We start from the raw sequence: 24,117 nt of genomic DNA on the forward strand, positions 1-24,117 counted from the left end.
TTAATTAAGCTATTTTTATCTGTCAGTGAAACTTGTGTTACTTGTATGAAAGAGCGTATCCAGCGTCAAAAATTTGGTACATACGCTAATGTTATAGACAGTGTAAAATTTAAAAATTAATGGGTTGGAGATTCAAGACCAGAATTTTACGTCTTTCAAACCATATAAAAACTATGGTTGACCGACGTCCATGTCGTGATTTCCTAAGAAAATGAAGTAGACAGAAAAGAAGAAATCGAATAATAAAGAAACACTAAAAATCGAGTTTCAGAAAACGCTCTGTTGGTTACTGAAATTACGCCTTCCTCCTAGGTCAATGCCTGTTTTATGACGTCATCCAGCAAAGTTGGTTTCTCATTGAAAGAGTATTTTCGTTTCGAAGAGGAATGTTATACTAACCGCTGAAGCTTTATTTACTTCATACCGCTGTTATTTATCTAAATGGCCACCGCTGAGTGATAAAAAGTGTGATTGTTTTTATTATCACTCATTGATGTACTCATTGAGTTAATGAATGTATTTCTACCACTGCTCGAAGAACATTTCAAAGCAGCAGGCTATATTCGATTAAAGGATATTTTAAAAAGAAATTTATTTCGTGAATCTATCGGATGTATTCTGCTAGCATGTAAGTAAATATATTTTATTATGAAGTATAAATCTTTTAGGTATCACACAACATACAAATGGGTTAATGATTCAAGAAGAATTGAAGTTTTCAGTGAAATATTTGTATTTGGTCTTTGTAAAGCCAAAAATACAATTTATTTCGAATAATATTGAATTTCATTCATCTAGAACCTAGATTATCATGAACACAAAAGTTAAAATTTTGCAACTAAATTGCACGTTACTGGATGGAGTAGAAGATTAATCATTCCTTGATATATTCTCCTGAAAAGCTCTGTCCTAGCTCCCTTTCTTTACACATATATGTATATAGCTAAATTTAAATCGGTTATTTCACTTTTATACTCTACTGGGCACCCTAAAATAAGACCAGATGATTTCTTTGTGCGTGTGTATGGAGGGGAATTTAGAAGAATCCGCTAGTACATATGTTACTATAACTGTTAACTATTTATTATTAACTATTTTAATAGATATATACAAAATCTAAGTTTAAATTTAGAAGAAAATGCAATTACAAATGGATGCATCTCATGTAAAAACACTTACACTTCTTTTTGTTTAAATTTAAAATAATGTCCTTTACATTTCAAATAAATTACCTTCAAATAATGTTTCAAAAATTTGCTTTCAATTGTTTTTAAATATTTAAAATGTGTAGATATAAGTACAAACCAAACATTTTGAAAATGCAAACTTTCATTTACGTTTAGAGGCTAAATTTAAGGCATTCTGTAAGTAAGATAGTAAAATGATATGAGTTAAGTAAGCTGTTCATTTTTACGTTAAAAGACTTTGGAAAAACTTAAAGTACTTTCTAAGTTTTAGGTCTTGACATGATATTTAGAACATTCACTTATCATTTCTATAAAATACTTTCAATACTTACATTAAAAGGAATTATAGCATTCCTTCCTAGGGTGCCCTTGTAGTGTAGTGGTTAGCACATCCAACTAACAATTGGCAAATCCGTGACTCGATCTTGAGGTCGGGTAAAGTAGCTTAAAAGTACTTTTATCCAAAATGTCGAATAATTTCTACAACATATTTCAGGCTATCTTATATGCAAAACACCTATTTTTCTTATAAATCTAATATGTTAGGTTATTTTGTACCGGGTCCAGTATGTTGATATGATATGAATGGATGAAAAGACCTGAGCCGATGTTAAGTAGAACAGGATATTGTCTCCTGTTGTAGAAACCATTAGGTTTTTAGAGTAGGAAACACGAAAAATCGACTGTTCTCTCTCCAGGATTCAAACCATAGATTTTCCATTTATTAACTGGGTGGACTAACTACTTACGCCACAAAATTAAGAAAAAAGAGGGGGGCGTGATAATTCCTTTTATTATTATTAAAATTTTCAATAATAGTGCAACAACACGCGTGAATGTTGTGATGATCGGTGCAATATAATGAATCGAATATTAAGAAAGTTAAACTGTAATTGCATTTTATTCCAAATCATGAAATAAACTATAAATATGTAAACCGAAAAATTTTATTTGATTAATGGCAAAGCACGCGAGGGCTATCTTCCTTTAAAGAGGGGGATGCCTTCATGGAGGGTTGGCTGGTATTCACGTTAAAGCGAAACAAAACGCCTATGAAGCTAGCCTATTGGTCTGGAATCGAACCCAGGTCGAAATACCAGTGTTGAGCAACTTCACTACTCGGCCGCTGGTGCGCTCTGTAAACTGAAATACTGAAACTCTTATAGTCGCATCTTATTGAATGGAACTAATAAATTATAAAAACCAGAGACACCTGTAATAAATCTTATCAAGTCTCAGTTTTAAAAATAGGTAAATAAACCTATACTAAATGCAAACTTGTACTTCAAGTCTTCTGTCGTAGTTTTTAGCTTTATTTTGACAAAAGATCTAAGTCATATTTTCGATCTCTTATAATAATTACTTACCATAAAATGTGATAAAAAAACACAGTAATAGCAATGACAGAACTATTCTACTGATAATTAATAATTATAAATCTTTGTATGTCAAATTACAACTGCAAAATGCACGAGAAAGTGAGTGATATCGAAATATGAATTATTTAGTTTAGAACTAGTGAATGTGTAGAGACATTGGGTGATTTTTTTGGAAGCAAGACATGTGAAAAATAAGCAACCGCCTTCGCCGTGAATCGAACCGCGGACTTCTGGAATACGCGCCCAGCGTGCAGACCACCACACCACGAAGGCGTTCGAAGAAGGCGGGAGAAATACCTTATATACTCTTCCTTTTAAAGGGCGACTGGGTTTTTTTTAGGGAACCCAATAGCCAAATTCTGGGTGAGGAGATCATCATCCGACACCCTTTTAGTTCAGGCGCCACTATAGAGACATTAGGTAATTTGGAAGCAGGCAAGATGAAAAATTAGCAACGCCTTCGCCGGGAATCGAACCACGGACCTCTGGAATACGCTTTCAGCGTGCAGACCACCACACTACGAAGGCACGCCAAGTTGGCGGGAGAAATACCTTGTAAATGTTGTCTGTGAATATTTACTCAAACGATTTTAAATGACATCGCGATTTAAATAAACAAGCTAAAATTAGAAATATTTGAATCATTTATCAAAATATAATGCTATATATTTGAAGACAAAATCAAACATATTTCAGTAATTTTCATATTGTCATATTAATATTTAGTGAATAAATTTATTGCATTTTATATTAAAATTAAAGTACTTTTCATTTTATTTGCTTTGGTTTGTATGTTAGGAAAAAATGCAATTTGAATGTTGTCTCATCTACAATCACTATAACAAGGGCTTCCATTTTAATAAGTATTTTTCAATGGCTATCATTAAAAAACCCATTGTTAGGAAAAATGCCCAGGGCTCGAGAAAAATGTTGTTGGCAATTTCTTTTTACTTGTATGAAATATTAAAACACGAAATTTGAGAGCATTTTAGGGTATTATAAGTTCAAAGATCACTCTCCGCTTGTTACTTTAAAGTTTTTTAATTTACGAAAAAACTAGATGCAGTGAAAAACGTACAGTTTTTCGAATCTGGAAACTTCCATATAAGATTAAAAATAAGAAGAAAGGGAAAAGAATTATCTAGTATTAAAAAGCTATTAGAGCAACATTTAAAATCTGCTGTTAATGGAAACGAATGTAAGAACACAGTTTCTAAAAATACACGTATATTTCTTAAGAAGTTATAAATAAAAAAATTGTAAATGAAGAGCATAATTAAAAGTCTAGGATCCCGAGATTCATTTTCTTAGCATAATTTGACAAAAAATATTTCAATAACAGCTAAAGTTTTTAAAATTTTACCTGAATCTTTTTAAACAGAAGGAAATGTAGAGAAGCAAGGATTATTTCAAGAATTAATAGGAACGCTGAAAGTGGAACTCTAAATTATTTCCAGAAAATGAAATGTATAATAACCAAGGTAGCAGCTGAAGATATTGGCGATCCAGGTATCAAAGAAATTGTAACAATCCCGCTCTTTTCTTAATTAAATTTTCTCCTCCACATCAATAAAACCAATTTTTACAAAGTTTTGATTAAAAAATATGACGTGTACACCACAACTTCCTTGTACGTAATATTTAATTACATGCATTTTTTATTGCATTTAATTTAAACTTATTGGATTGAATTAAATCTACTTCTTCGATAACGCCTAAACCACAATAGAATAAATGTACTCTTTAAAATTCACTATATTTGTTTACCATAGCGACACTCTGGCGCTAGGTTCACTAACAGGGTTACATTTCGTTCATATTGTTACGTTATTTTCTTCCTTCACATTCGTACGGGGTTCGTAGATTTAGAGTGAATAACGACGACACTTGATGAAGTATCGAAACACACTTTATTTAGAAAATATTAATCAGGACAACTCCAAAGTCACGTTTTACAGTCGTCGAAGATCTACTATACACTCGCTGGAACAATCAGCGACACAGCCTTCAGGATATCCAGCTATAACGGCGGAGACAGCTTCACTGCAAAACACCAGAATACAGCTCCCGACTCTCTTTGTCGTTCTCGAAACTCCACGTACTCTCAAGACTCTCCACGCTAGAACTCGCGATGCACTCGACGACACACAGAGCACAGCAACCCTAAAACTGCTTTGCGGGGAAGTGTTCTTACCGCGCCCGGATATTTCGTAACAATATTATAACTCAGAATGCACAAAATTTATATAATGTGAAGAATTATCTAATCGTTGCCACATGTTCTGTTCAAATATTATAATAAATCTAAAACGATATATAAAAGAAATTAAGCAAACAAAACAAAAAAGGAAACAGCTTTTCACAGACGATTTAGTATTTTTCATTCAATTAATTCAGTTCTCACTTCCTGACAAGGCAAAAATACATAAAAACTCAAAATATCTATATTAAAAATTACGAAGTAAATCTTAAACACTTATTTCCTCGAATCAATTCCAGAATAGATTAAGCATGATTTAATTCGCAATAATAAAAGGCGGCGTTATCTTTAATGTTTCGAAGCTTAATTTCTCTAGATTGGCAACAAATCTGTTACTCTGAAAAGTTTCAAATGTAAATAAACATCGCCGCCGTCGCAAAAATAATTAGGTTTAGCCGCACTTAAACAAGTTTTAAATTGTTGATAACTCTAAAAATTTTGCATGCAGATTTAAAAGGGTAAAGACATAAAAGCCTTAACCAGAAGATAAGAACAACATAATTCAATCATTTTTAAAGCAAAAAATGTACAATTTACAAACATATAAGAGTAAAGAAATTGAAATCACTGAGAGTGTATATATATATATATAGATAGATATACATACGTTTGGTGCGGCCGATTGCCACCAAAGTATAAGGTGCACATCTACATGTTATAGCAGTCTTATATACAAAATTTCAACGTTCTGAGGCTACTCATTTTTGAGTTATGCGAGATACGTACGTACGTACAGACGCTACGAAAAATTCTCTTCAGAATTAAAAGTCTTATTTTGTTCTTACGTACAGATGTCACGCAACAACATCGTTAAATTGCATTCGATAGCGCTCAAAATGGATATTTTCGTTGCAATGTAATGCCTGAAACTTTTCGCGATTACAATACTTCCTTTTATAAAAATTGTGTCGGGAGGAAGCTTTTTTTTTTTTTTTTTTTTTTTTTTTTTTTTTTTTTTTTCTGACTTTATATATATTTATTTTACAGTTTTAAATTATTTCATTTTTATATTATTTCATTATTAATTCTTTTCAGTTATACACTAATTTTAATGATAAGACTTGCATGTCTTTTATATTTTATTATTTATTTAATAAAAAATCAGATAAATTTTGTACGCCATTTTCTAAAGTCTGTTGTATTTTTTCGCTCAGTTGATTTAATTATAAATTAAAAAAACTTCAGTGGAATAATTATCAATAAAAGAAATAATGCTATTTCTTTTACAAATAATTTTCCATTCGTATCACAATATACACCAAGATATAATGAATATGTTCAAAACAAATTGCATTTCGTGCCTTTAAACTCAGCAAAAATACAAATTAGTAACAGTTTTAAAAAAGTGTGCAAACAAATTTCATGGCTATAGAATTCACTGGGAAAATAATAGTAATATTGATAATAATAATAATAAAAAAAAAAAAAAATCTAATTTAAGCAGAAGTTCTGATCATCCAGCTTTCGAAAATAATCAACATCAGTTTTAGAAATATTTAACAAAACTTACATTTCTACTCAGGAGATACGTGCTACTATAGATTGAAGAGTCATAACATTTATTTCTAAGCAGAAAGCACGAAAAATTCAATCCCCTGGGTCAAGCAAGCCCTTTATCTTGGGGTGATTCTCAGTAAAACTCTTTCAGGGTCCCCACACATTACATCTATTATCAGAAAGTTTCGAGTACGTAAAAATACACTATTCCCCTTAATAGCTTGAAACAGTATTCTTTCTATAGACAACAAATTGCTCATTTACAAGTTTATGCTACGTCCCATACTATGTTATGCCTTCCCGGTATTGGCCTATTCTTGTAAATCACTAAGAAAAAAATTACAAACTGTGCTTTGAGACAGATCTCAGACGCACCATGATATGTGCGGAAGCATAAACTTCATACAGAACTGAAAACTGAGTTACTAAGAACATTTTACTGCCATCTTGCTAGAAAATTGTATAGTGATCACAAACTAATTAAGACCTCTGCTATTAAAATATGCAATTATAATGTCAATGATCCATGTGTTATAGCAAGCGGTCTATGGCCCTTCTTATTAATATTACTGATCAATTATAGTGTACTGCTTATTTATCTGTATTTCTACTTGCAATATGTGTGCATGTGCTCCCATGTTATAATTCTTTGTAAGGTATTTTCTAATATTTGCACACCCGGGGTCTCACTCTCCGAAGGTCTTTGCAGAAACAATCGAACTAAAGGCAGAACACAATAAAACTGTCAACCAATTTTTATCTAAAGGATTAAAATACAAGAAAATATAAACATAAGTTTTTGAAAATTATTACGAAGCACTGTACTTTATGTTAAATTCAGCATTTCACAGAGATCTTGAGCTAGAACTCCCGAAAACTTACAAAAATTCTTCAGAGAATATTTTTCATGGAATTTGCAAAATCTCGATTACGAAGTAATCCTGGACAACTATCAACACAGACCATATGCCACGCATCTGATCAGAGGCCTCTCACCATTATGTAAACTGATTCTATTACGCTGTTGTCTTCTCAACCTTTCATGAGGTACATGGCAATTGAAATCTAAATTACTCCGTGTACTTCTTTTAGGTTTCCTGCTTTACTCCTCAAATCTTAGGTATATCTTATAGCTTTAAGGAATCTAAATTCATGAATGCCTCACTGTCTGCTCCTTAAAAGATTCTACTGTGGTACACTAGAATGCCCTTGCAGTGGTAATCTAATATAATAATTACGTATCAAGGTATTTTATGCGTCCTCTGCGTGAATAAATGGCGGTGAGTTTGAATGAGTGAATGAAGAAATAAATTTTGCAAAAACTCTCGTTGCAAAATTCCTAATGTGTAAGCAAAATAAAATTATGTTTACGACATACGTGCATTTTAAGATGTGAATGTACTGCTTAATGTTTTATGAGAGCTATTAAATCTTTGGAGAATTTTAACTTTTCGCCTTCCTGATTGAAAAGCTACATATAGAGTATGAGATAAAAATCCAGCTGATCGTGTGCATTCCAACGACTTAAATTAGAATATATCCATTATAAGGTATTTTCTCTCTTCTTTCCGGATGCCTTCGTGGTGTAACTGGAAGCCTGCTCGACGCGAATTCGAGAGACCCAGTGTTCATGTCTCGGCGAGGATACTGCATATTTTTCACGTCTGTTTGAAAAAAAAAATAATAATAATGACTCTACACCATTATAAAGAAAAATTATTTTCGTGAAGGGACTGAGATTACTCTGACAGAGAAAGTCTGATACTTTAATCTTTTAGATATTAATATCCTATTTCATTAATAAATGCAATCCATTACTCTGTAAACATAATACAAAATTACTTATTATAACATAACATAAATTATATCAAACAATTTTATGAATTATGAATATGTTAGTAATAATGGACATTAGCATAAACACGTTACACTGAATTATTAAACAAAAACCATTAAAATTTCAAATACATGTACAGTAGTTTATACTAATTCCTATATGCAACTGTAAGCTATGCTAAACAAAAGCTCAATGATATCGCTATAATGCTCAATAGCGACTGAGGGACTAAAACCTTTAAACACTGATAGTTTTGCCTCCATTTTAATCCGGATGAACGAGCTGGATGATCGCCAATTTTCGAGTATGCGGGTATGTAAGCTTTTACTGTTAAAGGATGACTGCATGAAGCAAATTTCTGTCTTCTGATTTCAGAAATGTTCCTCTTTTTTATTTAAATTACTTTGCTTGCAATATCTGTTAAGGGAAAACTGATATACGATGAAAATTTAGAAAATGTTCAGAATTTAGATTTAAATTAGTTAAATATCAATAAGAGTGGAAAAATAAATTGTATTTATTATTAAGTTCCAAGCGAATAGAATAAATATGCCTTATTATTATTTATTTCCTCTATTTTGAACTGAAATTTCATCATTAAATCTTGTAATATAGTTTAGTTCTGCATAGTTTTTTTTCTCTCATTGTAAACTAGTTCTGTAAATTGGACTGTTATTTAAAATTAAAAAAAAAAGTAATTATTTTCCATGGTTGAGATAATGCTTATTCTCTCTTAATAAATACTGCATTTCTCATATTTTAAATTACGAGTCTAATTTTTAAGGTTATACAGTTGTGTATAATGCAATTAAACGGGTGCTTATTTTTTTTCTTAAAATGTGCTTGAAAAGTGCTTATAGGTGCTTATTTTTTAAACTGAAATGTGGCTATGAACCCTGGACAAATTGACAATATTGCAAGATCACGTGAAGAGGATCCCTTGTCGCACTTCCGTTTGATAACTATTTTAACAAACGATGATAATCAGCTAAAAATAGTTCAAAGAAAAACGATGCTCTCATCATTGTAAGCTGTAAATTTAGGATTAACGCAGGAACAGTTATCGTCATTTCGCTGTTGAAAATGCAAGCAGGGGCTATGGAGAATTCGAGATATTTCCTGAAGCCCTGATGGGCATAAGTTCACTTTGTTATTTGATATCAAATGGTTTAGAAGCAGATAAAACGCTTAGCAAAGTAGTAGGACCCAGATAAAAAAGAAATAAAAAATTAAAATAAAACCTCATTGAAAAAAAGATGTAATGACACTCAATAACAATAAAAAATTTTAAAAATATCTGAAAGAGTTCAGATTTTAACAATCGCCCAAAAGGGCTCTTTGAAAGTTTAATAGGGTTTATCAGTACAGACTATTGATAGAGACAGCCCAGGTGGAATAGCGAAACATTTTATAACATATTAGATGAATGAGCATTTAGACTAACATGGGAACCTTATATATCTTCCGTATATCTAAAAATGAAAAATTCGTAATGTAAATATACAAAAATATTTAATTTCTTTAATTAGATACATCATGGATTAAATGCAGTTTTATTTAAATCAATAAGAATCAAATGTAAAAAAAATGCAATTCTTAAGAGTTGCATCTATTGCTTTAAAGTAGTTTAATATGCTAACTAATAGCAGACAGATTAAATATGAAAAAATAATAGCTTACGTTTTTCCAAGAAATGCCGAGTTATTTCTAGCCATTATTTTGCTGCGTGTATTATTTATTTTGCCTATATTCCTAATAAATTGTTAATTTTTTCCTGCTTATATGGACTTACATTATTCAAGGAAACATCAATGAGCCCGTACCACGCGACAGTACGTACAATTCTATAATAAGACAAAGAAAACTTCAAAAATTTTTGCGGAGCAACAAAAATAATATTTTTATCCTATGCTAGATCATGATCTAGACTCTGAAAACAAGTAATTTGCAAAGTGCAATTCATTTTAATTTTCTCTCTTTCTTTAATCGTTTAAAAATTCAGGTTTCAGAAAAAGGTAATACTTTGTTTTTCCTGAATGAATGTCTATCGTAATAACTTAAATTATGAAATATTTCTTGATGGAAACGTTTTCCATTCGATTTTTTTTTCCATTTCCAGCGAATGGGTTGGTTATAAAAGCGTTTTTGTTGTTTTCCTCTAGTGTAACATGAATATCAGCCAGATTCTTTTAGAAAGTTTTGTACGAAGGCAGCCTTTTCTTAGGCAGAAAGCAATCCAGTGCTTTGTTATAATCCAATTCAGTCCAGTCTCATAGTCTGCGGTTTTAGAAAGCATGGATTGTTCTACGTTTCAAGCGAAATGCATGACTCCGAAAATATCACTAAGATTTGTCTTATGAGATATGAAAGCTAATGCAAGTTTCCGAATGAAACAGAGTTGTTTGCTATCTACAAAACGAAATTTACGTTAATTTTATTCAACAGCATTTTAAATTATTGCTGCAAACATGTCTACAAAACCTATATGAAATACATCATAGTTTAAATTATTGCTGCAAACATGTCTACAAAACCTATATGAAATACATCATAGTTTAAATTATTGCTGCAAACATGTCTACAAAACCTATATGAAATACATCATAGTTTTGCATTACATATGCGATTTATCTTCTTTCTTAACATTACTACAGATGGAGGACAAAATAATACGAACACTTGTGAAATAATGGAAAATCTTTATTAATAGGGGGTTGGACCACCCTTTGACTGAAGTACAGATTGAATGCGACGTGGGATAAATGCGTAAAGGTCATAGACAGTATTTAAAGGAATATTAAGCAATTCCTCCTGCACAGCGGTCTCTAATTCCTAAAGTTCGGATGGAGGTGGAAATCGGGAACGAAGTTTGGACTCCAAATATGCCCATAAATGTTCAATAATATTTAAGTCTGGAGACTGAGAGGGCCAAGCGAAATGTTCAATTGCATCGTCATGTTCTTCGAACCATTCTTGAATATACCTAGCAGCGTGAATAGGGGCGTTGTCGTCTTGAAAAAGCGGTCGCTCACCAGGGAATACAGTCTGGAGAAAAGGAGGGACTACCTAAGCCTAGAATGCTTATATAGTGATTGGATGTGATCCTCCATCCATCCTCCATGCATAACAAATCGCCCAAGACCGCGCCAAGATATCGCACCCCATACCATAATAGCGCCACCCCATGCTTCACAGTCGGCAAGAGGCAGATAGAATGAAACGCTTCTTTGGGCGTTCTCCAGACATAAAAGTATCCGGTCGTCTGAAATAGGGTGAACGATGATTCATCTGACCATATTACCTGTTGCCACTGCTGTGGAGACCAGCCTTTGTGATCTCTGCACCATTGGCGTTGCTTGAAAGCATTAGTTGCTGTCACCAAGGGTTTACGAATTGCCTTTCTGCCATAAATGTTCGCAGCATGAAGTTCCCTTTTGACACTTTTTGTTGAAATGGGGTCCTGGAGATGACTGTTCATTTCGGATGTTATCTCGAATAACGATTGCTTGTGCTTTCGGGCAACTATGCGCTTCAAGACCCATCTATCCCTATCAGCCAGCTTTGACTTTCGGCCACTGTTGTGCTTTGAAGACGTCGTCTTACCCTCTTTCGTGTATGCTGTCATAACGGCTGATACCATATTCCTTGCACACCCCACAAGGTCTGTTGTTTCCGTAATCGATGTTTCGCTTAAACGCGCTCCAACTATCATTCCTCTTTGGTACTCTGACAGGTCTGACATTTCAACTTCTCACAGACAGTTCGATCGAAGCATGCAACGCAGGTGACCTGCTTTTGAGAAACTGATACCTTCCTCTTCAGGCTGAACTAGGTGGCAGACTTCTGTTTCAGGTGGCGCGGCTGTACTGCAGGTGTGAAATACTTTTTCATAGGTGTTCGCATTATTTAAAGATGATCTAAAAAAATGAGTAAAAATAAACGTTATGTTAAACTGTATTAGACTGTTACAGTACTGTTAATGTTACATTAATTGCATTGTAATAATTATTCTGTATCACACTTAAAATTTTATTTAAAAAATTTCTGATATAGTCAGCATCTCTTGCCAATTACATGCTTTAAATGACAAGAAGCTTTAGGTAAAATATCACTTCCGGTTCATCGTTTGTAAACAAAACCTAATTTGTTATTCCAATAAATAAAACGGCCTTAATACGAAATTTTGGATTTTATTTTATTAAGTATAATTTGGTCATGTGTAAAAATAGCTTTTCCTAAATCTATATCAACATTATCATATATTTTATGCATTATTTCTTTCTATTAAAAACCGTATTTTATTGGGCAGCTGAATATATAATTTAATTGATTTTTTAATTAAAGAAATTAATTGTTTGTTTAAAATAAATACTTTGAAACGAATACCATAATATGGTTTTCTTCTACGTTATTTCTACCGTATCAACAAATATAACTTTATTATGATCTGCATGTACATCACTGCGATATTTAGGTTGTTGTTGCATGGAACAATGGTTGCCAGAGCCTACTGCGAAGAGAGGTTGGACTTCTATTTTCATCCCCAAATTTGAGGGAGAGCACCCCGGGGGTCTCCCACTCCTACCAATCTACATGAGAGGACTTTTCGGCTCGCCGCGTATTTCGAGTGCCGCACCGACATTATACATTTACAAACATCCATGTCTTCTCCGGGGATCGAAACCGGGCACTTCGGTTCTGTAGTAGGCTCCCCTAACCACTATATCGTCGGGGCGAAACGCTATCTTTAGGTATCGGTAAACTGTTCATTTGGATACAGTTGAATAAGACTACCGCGCGTTCTAACAATTCGTGTTTTGAATTTCCATTTGTTCGTGTGCTTTATCATTACCATTAAAAAAAAGAGTGACAAGTGGTTTTTTTTTTTTTTTTTTTTTTTTTTTTTTTTTTTGTAACATACGTGCATTACAAGAATTTTGAAGTTCTACAAATGAAACGCTGCTATAAAAATTACTCTGTTCTACTGCTTCATAGATATAATAGAAATAGTGTTAATGTGTACTGCATTATTTCAGACTAAACTTGATTGCATAGTGATTCTGTATTTTTTCGGAAAATTCTGTTGTTTCAAGTGAAATATCAGTTCCGGTTTATCATATATAACCTAAATTTAATATGTTCATTATTGTATATGCATCGTATAATACATATATGAATTTTAAATACCAATTTTGAGACATTTGGATTATCGTAATACATTTTTTCCCGAAAATCTGTCCTGAGCTTCAAGTAAAGTATCATATCCAGTTTTTAAATTTAATATGTTTATAAATTAAAATTTAATATGTTTTTCACTTTGATATAAAATGCTTCAATGCTAAAATTAAAAAGTTTTGGGTTATGTTTTAATCTATTTTTCCATTAAAAACTGTTGCGAGTTTCAAGTAAAGTAATACTTCCGAATGCCCATTGAAACTAATGAATTAAAAGTATAACTTTCGGTTCAATTTTACCCCAAATCTAACCAACTGTTTTTAGGAATGTAGAAATTTTAAATTCGGAAAAATATCATCACACGCACACCGACAGACATCACTTAAAAAATAATGGAAACGCGTTGTGGGGACCCTAATTCATGCATTCACTGAAAACTAAATATCGAGTTTTGGGACTGAAAATATTACTTCCATTACCTAGGCAGGAGGTAAAATTATCATAGAATTCTTCCATTTTTATTTTCTTGTATAAAGTAAAGGAAGTATTATAATCACGAAGAATTTCGGATATCTTACTTAAACGAAAATAAATGACAGTTCTTGAATTCATTTGGACCATTTTTCTTTTTTTGCGGTGAAATCTGAACGTACGGAGAGAATAAAGGACTCTGTTGTCCAAAATGGATTTAAAATGGATTCAGAGGGGACTTTTTTGTGACCCCTTGTACGTACGTACACATGTATCTCGCATAACTCAAAAACAATTAGCCGTGGAACATTTAAATTGTGTATAGGGGACTGCTATGTCATCTAATTATGCATTTCCTTTTTTTTATTGCAATCGGCCGCACCAAACGTTTGTATGTATACTTGTATATACACATAATATGTTCATATAAGTTCACCCTCTTACTCGGCTTGGTGAACTCTTTTTTTTTTTTTTTTTAAATTCTTATATGTTGGTAAATTACGCATTTTTAGCTTTAAAAATGGTTTGAATTATGTTGTTCTTATGTTCCAGTTAAGGTTTTTATGCCTTTAATTAATCTTCATGCAACAGTTGTAGAATTATCAACAATTTAAAAGTGTAAGCGGCCCTAGGCCTAACGTGGCGGCTATTTATTTATGTTTGAAACTCTTAATATAATAATGAAATTAAGTCATAGTACACTGTCTAGCAGAATAGTGAAATAATTAAACAGTGAATTAAGTCAGCTGGCGCATCAGCGTCTTTTTACTCAGTGGGACCAAAAGTTAACTTTAAATTTTTGTGCACCAAAAATTTTGCATTTCTGCCCCTTGGCAGAACTGCTTGTTTTGGCGTGAAAAATTCTAATTGTAATTTCAAAAGTTGTTTCTGAAACTATTTTTAAGTTTATTTGATGTTTTAGGTTTTTCTGTATTTTACAATTTTGAATGAAGATGTTTTGAGTTTTTATATGTTTTTTCCTTGCCGCAAAGTGAAAACTGATTTTATTGAAATAAGAAATATATCTCTAATGAAATTTGAGAAAATTATTTTAAATGAGGTGGAGCAAAAAAATGTGTGTAATTTAATAGGCCGTAAAAAGAAGTCATGGTGTCTAACATCAGATTTCTTTTTTCTTTTATTATAGTACGCCTAGCGGAAGCCTAACTTTTTAATTTTCGACAGCAAAACGAGATGCTGGAATGAATATATATATATGCAGTCGATTCCGGTTAACCGGATCACATCGAGAAGCGATCGTTTTGGTCCTAATAACCGGCTGGTCCGATTACACGAACATGGCCTATGTTGTAAGACGAGACGTGCTATATGTAGCAAACAGTAAATATACATGTAAATCATATACTAAAATGTAATTATGAACTTTATGGTGCGGTACACACGTATGGCGAACATACATGTACAAACAAGAAATACAGTCGAACTTTTTACATTGAGAAAAATAATTTAGAAACAAATTCTATGAAACAATCTCCCCGATACTCAACATGCGAAGCACAATAAAAACAATTTCTTACCAAGTTCCAGTCAACATTTGAAGAACTTATCGCATGTGATCTGACGCGTTCTCTTGACGCAGCAATGGGACTGCTTTCATTTTCCTCCTGCATGAAATACCGACACAAAGTTTCAATGCATTTCCTTGCATCATGTGTTATCACTTGGACAAACTCATTAGCGGCATCATCATCATCACTTTCTTGGTCTTCCGATGCTGTCGTGTATTTTGCTGCAACTCGAGCAACGATTGTAGCGTCGTAATCTTCATTTTCATCGTAGCATTGAAGCTCGTTGTCAATGGATAAAAATTCTTCGCAATTTTGTACCTGTTGAAGTTCCACATGTAAATCATCATTTTCACTTCAATGAGCATGTCCACATCCATCTCCAAAACCAAGTGCTTAAAGCCACAGTGAGAAAAACAGTTCTGAATTGTCTCACTTCTTACTTTTCGTCAGCTGTTTGCCACAAATGTAACTGCTTGTGAGATGTTGACCTTTGCACTGGCTTCGCTGGCTTTTGAATATGAGGTCAGCAAACTTTCTTTAATTGCTTCAAGGATGTAATTAACCAACCTTGCACAATAAAAGGTCTTCAAAATTTTTATGTTGCCCATGTCCATTGGCTAAACCAAAGCTGTGGTCCTGGAAGGTAGAAATTCCAGTTGGATGTTTCAAGCAATCTAAATGAGGATGCGCAGCACAATTATCAAGAAGAAGAAGCACTTTTCTCGCCTGGCGTTGTAGCTGTCTCTCTCAATCCATCAGCTCTTCTTTGAAAAGTTCAGAGGTCATCCACGCATTTCTGTTCGCACGCTACACAACTGGTAAACTCTCCATCCTAAGTCCTTTAAAGCAGCGACGAGGCTTAGTGCTTTTTCCTATAACCAACAACTTCCTCTTGTCCATTCCTGACATGTTTGAGTAGCACAAGACAGTTACGCGATCCATCGCTTCTTTGGAGCCAGAGTTTGTAACTTAACGAGCCGTCCGTTATAGCACGATAATACAGTCTAGTGTCATCAGCATTGTAGATGTTATCTGCTGAAAAATTTTCAAGAAGCTCGGGCAGTTTTGTTGATTTCCATTCTTCAGCATTTGCACTATCAGCACTTTCTTTCTCGCCATATGCTTTCTTGAATTTTATGTCATGTCTAGATTTCTATCGAGGCAGCCAACCGTCTGTAGCTTTAAAGTCATCGTTGCCCAGCTTTTTAGCGAGTTCTTCTGCTTTGCATTTTAACATTGGGCCGCTTAGCCGCACAGATCGTCCGGTAACAATGGCAAACCATTCATTAAGGGCCTCATCGACATCTGGGTCCTTGCCTTCACGCTTCGTTTTTTGGAAGTTCCTCCTCGTCCTTCACATTGTTCCCATTTTTCTCGCAGCTCATTCTTTTGTTTTATCAAGCGCGAAATTGTAGTCTTTGCCAATCCGGTTATTTCCACCAACAGACGCTGACTAGTGTTTCGTGGTTATTGCTTGATCTTATCCAGGAAATCAATTTTTTCAGCTAACGTCAAGTCCCGTCGTGGCATTTTGGCAGGGGAGACAAGAAACGCGCACGGTTTACTGACTAAAGTGGTCTGAAGAAAGCTTAGTGTTTCGGGTTCAAGATGTTGAGGTCAAGAGGGAGATAAAATGCTCACAATTCAAAGCTTTGGCACTAAAATCATCTCCCAAAGCTGATGAAATGATAGCTTTCTCCTGTAAACTTTAATCATTATTGACAGGCGGGAATTCCTTTCAGGTGGAGACGGACACTCTATTGTTAATTTCCTCGAAACTCGGACGCGCAGGCCAAAGAAAATGGTGCGCATGTTCACCTCCCACCGGTTTTGCTTTTGTCATGTATTTTAAGGAATTCCTGACCTTTCATAAAGCATTTTTCTGGAGAGCCGCAACTACCGGTACAGGTCAGTTCGACGCTAACGTTTCGACGCCAACGGTTCGAGGCCAGCGTTTCGACGCGTGGTCAATTCGACACGAGGTCGTTTCGACGTAGGGTCAGTTCGACGCCATATTTTTTTGCTTTTGTTTGACGCCATACTTTCGTATTTTTACTTATTTTTAGAAAAAGTTTGCATCATCATTCAAATAAATTTGGTGTTATCATCATTTGGTGTTTCACACCCCACATTATTGGAATTCATAGATGGTCTCAGGCGTGTTCAAAAATCAATTGATCAATGTTATGAACAATTTGTACGTGGAGATGAACCGCCGCACAAGCGGAATAGGTATCTGCGAGCTGATATGAGAATTAAAGTAATAATTGAAGATTTTCTCTCCGTTGTTGCAATGGATTAGTATAATAACAGTTCTGTGACGTAATCTTATTTAGCTCTAATCTTATTTATGTGTAATCTTATTTATCTGTAATTATATTCGTCTGCAATATAATATAACTACTTTGTAACCATATGTTTACTTACCATTTGTGTATTTTGCCTTTTTGATGCTGTTTTGTGAAATAAATAAATAATAAAAACCCTCCCTCATGTCTGGGGCCTTGACGTTGGCGAGGGGGCTTCTCACTAATCTGGGACACAAACAAAAATCTAGAACACTTTCACACATATACACACATATTTATTTAAAATATGCTTGCAAACAATCGATAATTCAATAAATAAAAATCAGTTATATTACTTATTTATATTACTTCATATTTATTCTAAAAATAAATAAAAATACGAAAACATATGGCGTCGAACTGCCCCTGCGTCGAAACGTACGGCGTCGAACTGCCCCGGCGTCGAACCGTTGGCGTTGAACCGTTGGCGTCGAACCGTCGGCGTCGAAACGACCTTCTTCGGCAACTACAGATCCTCCCATATGTCGCAGACCACCTGTACATCCGCTGTACGCGGCCGACTTGTGGCTTCTGTTTCTTATTCGCTCTTACGTTTTTTTGGTTGGATTAAACGGAATTTTGCTCCGAATAAGCGAATAATATTAGGTTTATGTACATATTATTTGTTTCGGTTCTTTAGGATTTGGTCCGAAAAAGCGGCTGGTCCGATTATCCGGTGGTGGAATTAACCGGATTCGACTGTATACATATATTGTAATTTATAAAACTGGAGAAATTTTTCTAGAAGTAGGAAAAACAAAGTTTTAACCACTGGTTTCTCAAGTAATTGTGAAATATTTCGAGAAATCAAAAATCGAGGAACTATAAAATTTCCAGAAACATCTCATATAAAAATTTTGAAAATTAATTTGAATATTTTCTTTTGGAGACAAGCTCAGCAGCAAGGAAATGAAAATGTAGAAATAGCTTTTATCAATTACACTGATGATGATGATGCAAGGTTTTTTTTTAAATTTCGGTTAGCTATGTTATTAAACAATAAAGTAAAGCTGGAAATTTTTGAGAGGTTAGTATACTCGTATATCTTTTAAATGCTTCAATATGTTACACTGATAAAGCGTGTAAGATAAAATTAACGATCTTATTCCACTGGAATTTCAACGTTTGGGGTTATGGTCATTTGCTTAGAGTACAGGAGTGATTATTACTTCCATTCTGAATTTGGAGGAAATTTTGATTATAGACATGTTATTATTTAAATTAACCAATTACTTATGATTTCAACTTTTGCTATAACTTCTGCTTTCCGTTTCCTCATCAGAATGCAAATGAGACAGCTAGGATTTAAATTTACGGTTTTGAAGTTTTAAGCAAAAGCATGTTTCTGGTTTCGCGTGCTCGCTATGTATTAGTTGCGGGTAACTCGGATTTACTATACTACAAAGAGTTTCAAACATAAACAAATAGCGGCCACTTACACTTTTAAATTGTTGATAATTCTACATAAAAACAACATAATTCAAATCAAGAAAATGCACAATTTATCAACACGTAAGGATGAAAAAAAGTGCTCCCCGAGGCGGGTAAGACAGTGGGTATATATGTACATTTACGTTTAATGCGATCGATTGCAGCAAAAAAAAAAAAAAAAAAAAAAAAGGAAGTGCACAACTTGTAGCAGTTCTAAATATAAAATTTAAATGTTCTACGGCTTGTCGTTTTTGAGTTATGCGAAATACATATATACGTATATACGTATAGACGTCACGAAAAAAATATCTTTCTGAATTCATTTTAAATCCATTTTAGAATCCATTTGGGAAACGAATCCTTTATTCTATCCTTAAGTACAGATGTCACGCAAAAAAATCGTGCAAGTGAATTCGAGAGCGATCAAAACGGATATTTTCTTTGAAATATGTGTAAGGTCTATTTGAATTTTATAGCAGTTATTTTAATTTTAATATACTTTTCTATCGATCCTCGTTTCAACTTACAACTGCCTACCAGAATGAGGTTTTAGAATCGCTTTGAATGCAAATGAGTTAGAAGTAGTATTTAAGGAAGGCTCAACTTCGTGAAAGAACGACGGGAATCCTGAGTGTTTGCCTCCGGGCTAAATCTCTCTTGAAGCTGTTACCGTTCGACCGTATATTACGTGCCTTTTGATATTCGCCGGCTCAGGGCCAACTACGTTACATTTGTGTTAGCTTCGGCTAAGTCTCTTTTAGATAATTCTAATTTAGGCCTTACTTCTTATTTTGAGTTCAAGCCTAAGTGGAGGCTTTGCTGTAAGCCCAAAAAAAGGGCCAACTGTTCACCTTATTTTGAGTGAAATAAAGTCGTTTACTCAAAACGTTAACTGTTTTTGAGTCTACGACTTTAGTGATTTGAACTCAGTGATAAGTCGCTTAACAGTTCTCTAGGCTCCTCGACTTCTATTTAGTAGAATAGAGTGAGGAGCTCTACATATGATACCTGAAATTCTTCGCGATTATAATACTTCCTTTACTTCTTACAAGGGAGTAAAAAGTGTCCTTTATCCTGTCCGATCGTATAAAAGTCACGCAAAATTTCATCCAAATGGTTTCGGGAAAGTCAAAATGGATATTTCCGTTGACATGTAATACCCGAAATTTTTCACGGTTCTAATACTTGCTTTACTTCGTACAAGGAAGTAAAAAAAACATAGAGAGCACAAGAACCCTAGGGACAGCGCAATTTGTTTTCAAGAACATGTTTTCTGTGTGCAGCAAATGTAAATTAAAATGTAAGCTTACGTATGCAAATTAAAGCATACGCATGCGATTATTATTCTCCCGATACTTCCCAGTTACAGTTCATTCGATACTCCTTCTTAAGCGTAGGAGTTCCATTTTGAGGTTTTATTGATTTCAAAAATTCGCACCGTTTTACAAATTTCTTTTTAAATCAAATTAAAATTATCTCAAATTTTAGAAATTTTCGGTTTCAAAGTTAATTTCAATTTGCTCTGAGTTTATTAGACAATTTAATAATTTAAGATCGTCAGTTATAGAATTTATCGGTTGTGTTGAAGTCACTCACTGGAGTTACGGATATACATTTTTCTTTCACGAGACAATTAAACTTACGAAATAGAAAATGTTACTATGGTATCGAACAACATTATTGAACGACGACCTTGCCACATATGATTAGTTGAACTAAACGCCATGATTGCGCAGAGAGTGTCACCTTGAATAGTTAAGAATCACTTTGGAACTTTTTACGGAACTGAATGAAATAAAATATTTTTAGCCAAGTGTATTCATTCACGTTATCAATCATTCGAGGATTAGAAACAGCGTTAGATAAGGAGAAAAAAATCAAAATTTCCTAGAGAAATGTGAAAAAATAGTATTTTTAGAGCATCTGGATGTTTTTCCAAAATGTATCAGGTAATAATAAAAAAAAATGAGGTTTTTTTCATCAAAAGCATGCTGTGTGGTGTATCACAAAGTTATCCTTTATGAGAGATTTTTAAATGCATTATATTTGATGTTATAAATTTTGACACTTAATATGGTTTCTCGTACTTTATAAAATTCGAGAATATTAAGTAAAAGTAAATAAGAGCTAAAACAGAAAGTAAATTCTATTTTACTCATAATTCAGTATTTTTTATGAGCACCTAACAAATTAAAATTTTTAGTCATTCATAGTTGAAAGATGTGGAGTTTGTAACATGTAATCTTAAATTAAAAAAATCTGATGTGTACACCACATGACTTCCTTGTACGGAATATTAAATTATACGCATTTTTTCTTGCATTTTATTTAAACTTATTAGATTGAATTAAACCTACTTCGTCGACAGCGCATAAACCACAATAGAATACATGCATTCTTTAAAATTCACTTTGTTTACCATAGCGACAGTCTGGCGGTAGGTTTACTTAACAGTATTGTATTTCATTAATATTATAACTCAGAATGCACAAAATGTATATCATTTAAAAAATTATCTAATCGTTGCCACATGTTCTATTCAAATACTATAATAAAGCTAGAACTATGTATAAAAGAAATTAAGCAAACAAAACAAAACAGAAACAGTTTTTCACAGACGACTGAGTATTTCTCATTTAATTAATTCAGTTCTCACTTCGCGAGAAGGCAAAAATACATAAAAACTCAAAATATCTATATTAATAATTACGAAGTAAATCTCAAACGCTTATTTCCTCGAAAAAATTCCAGAAAGAATTAAGCATGATTTAATTGGCAATAATAAATGAATGCGTTATCTTTGTTGTTGCGAAGCTAAGTTTCTCTAGGTTGGCTACAAATCCACTAGTCTCCTGTTTCAAATCTAAACATCAATGGCCGCCATTAAAAACAGGCTTAGCGGCAATTAAACAACTTTAAAATTGCTGATAATTCTAAAAATATTGCACACAGATTTACTAAAGGCATAAAATCCTTAACCGAAAGATAAAAACAACATAATTCAATCATTTTTAAAGCAAAAAATGTACAATTTACAAACATATAAGAGTAAAGAAACTGAGATCACCGAGCCGGGTAATAGAGTGGATATATATATAAATATATTTATATACGTTTGGTGCGGCCGATTGCAACCAAAATACGAGGTGCACATCTACGTGTTATAGCAGTCCTATATACAAAATTTCAACGTTCTGAGGCTACTCGTTTTTGAGTTATGCGAGATACGTACGTACGTACATACGTTCGTACAGACGCCACGAAAAATTCTCTTCAGAATTAATTTTAAAGCAGTTTTATAATTTTTTTGAAGGAAAAGAGTATTTTATTCTGTCCTTACGTACAGATATGACGCAAAAACATCGTTAAATTGCATTCGATAGCGGTCAAATGGATATTTTCGTTGAAATATGGTGCCTGAAACTTTTCGCTATTACAGTACTTCCTTTTTACTTCGGACAAGGAAGTAAAAAGAAAAAAAGAAACCCTCGAAATTTGACGTCTTTGAATTTCAAGTTAACAAATCAAAACCCATGAACGTTTAGCTTTGTGCAAAATCTGAGATACAAAAATAGACTGATTTTTTATCAGCAATTAGAAATTTTTACTCATATGATGCATAAAAATAGTATAAAAATGAATAAACTATTATACACAGTAGGCTATTATATACCGCAGTGCTTCGAAGGACGAACGCTGTGCAGCATGAACAGACACATAGATCGAAATATGTCTCGCATAGCGAAATCCGTCTAGCATAACGCTATACTCGTAAATTTCGTCACACATTATCATTTATCAGACATGTTATCACAAGCACATGAACATGAACTAAATTTATTTCTGCTTAAGCGACATATGAATGAATGAATAAATAAAGAAAGAACAATGAGCAGAGAAGGGATAAGTATATAACAGATGCAGATTGGCAAGCCTTTCTTCGCAAAAATATATAATAATGCTAGTAATTCTGTCTCTGATCTAGACAGCAGTTTTCTTGTGGGGGAAAAAAAAAAAAAAAAAAGACGTATATACACCTAAAATGTTCATGCCTACAGTAACTACGGAAGACTTTCTGAAGAAATAGCAACAGTCTAGGCCAGGCAAGCAGAGGCTAAAGTGTTCATGGCAATGTATACACTTTATGAGAGCGTTCTTGTAGGATAGAGCTGCAGAAAATTACTTTTAAACAATTCCTTTAAACATAGATCTTCAAATGTAACGGATGTAACTGGGAGTTGGGAAGATTCAGATCAAACTAACTGTAAAACTGAAATTGTATCATATATTATGAAAGAAACAATTTTTATAACTAATAAATTAGTAAATTCCCCAAGTAGCAGAGCAACGTCGTAACGACGTTGCAAACTCGTTACGGATGTCGTTGTAAAAACGTTGCAATATGTCGTCTTTAAGACGCCCAGATATCCGCGAAACTCACTGTTTTGCCACCGTTGCAAAGACGCCTTTATTACGTCTTTGCAGATAAGGTTTTTGTCGCACAGTCGTTGTTATTGCATCTTTCACAGGTGATATTTTGGTTGTGAAAGCATCGTATCACGACGTCTTAAAGACGCCTAAATGTTCGCAAAATTCCACCTTTTTGCAACAGTTGTGAAAATGTCGTTATTATGTCCTTGTGTTACATATTGATTAATGCAGAAAAATAAGCTTAATAATTAATAAATTTTTCTTCTTTTTTAAAATTTTGTATTCCTTGTATTTATCTAAAGCTTAAATATTTTATCATTTTCTTAAAACCAGAAGATAATACAATTTTTCCTCTTTAGACTAAATATGCATAATTAATAATAGCTTTAATTATTTTCAGTATTTTAAACTATAGTTTTTAAATTTCTCTTTAGACTAAATTTGCATAATTGTTGGTTGTGCATTAGCACTGAAGGCGTAATGAGTACGTTTCCTCAAGCACAGAATTAAAGAATCATAAATCAAAAATTTTAACTACGAAATTTTTATTTAATAAAATAGGATAATTCTGC

The 24,117-nt window shown here is 33.3% G+C and overlaps 1 protein-coding gene across 3 annotated transcripts in view; it reads left to right on the plus strand.

Annotated features, from left to right (window-relative positions):
• Positions 1–404: 404 nt before the first annotated feature.
• Positions 405–24,117, plus strand: part of LOC118187094 (rab GTPase-binding effector protein 1-like) — a 223,199-nt gene continuing 199,486 nt past the window's right edge. For 2 of the 3 annotated variants that reach the window (XM_085815393.1, XM_085815394.1), the window contains exon 1: positions 405–628. In XM_085815393.1, the coding sequence (XP_085671519.1) occupies positions 511–628 (118 nt within the window). In that variant the 5' untranslated portion in view covers positions 405–510. The remainder of the gene's footprint in view (positions 629–24,117) is intronic. The other variant, XM_085815392.1, reaches the window with a different exon arrangement.

The sequence above is a fragment of the Stegodyphus dumicola genome, chromosome 4 (assembly GCF_044657685.1).
Source record: "Stegodyphus dumicola isolate Sdum_Otavi_A_Nest chromosome 4, ASM4465768v1".
NCBI classification, from domain to species: domain Eukaryota; kingdom Metazoa; phylum Arthropoda; class Arachnida; order Araneae; family Eresidae; genus Stegodyphus; species Stegodyphus dumicola.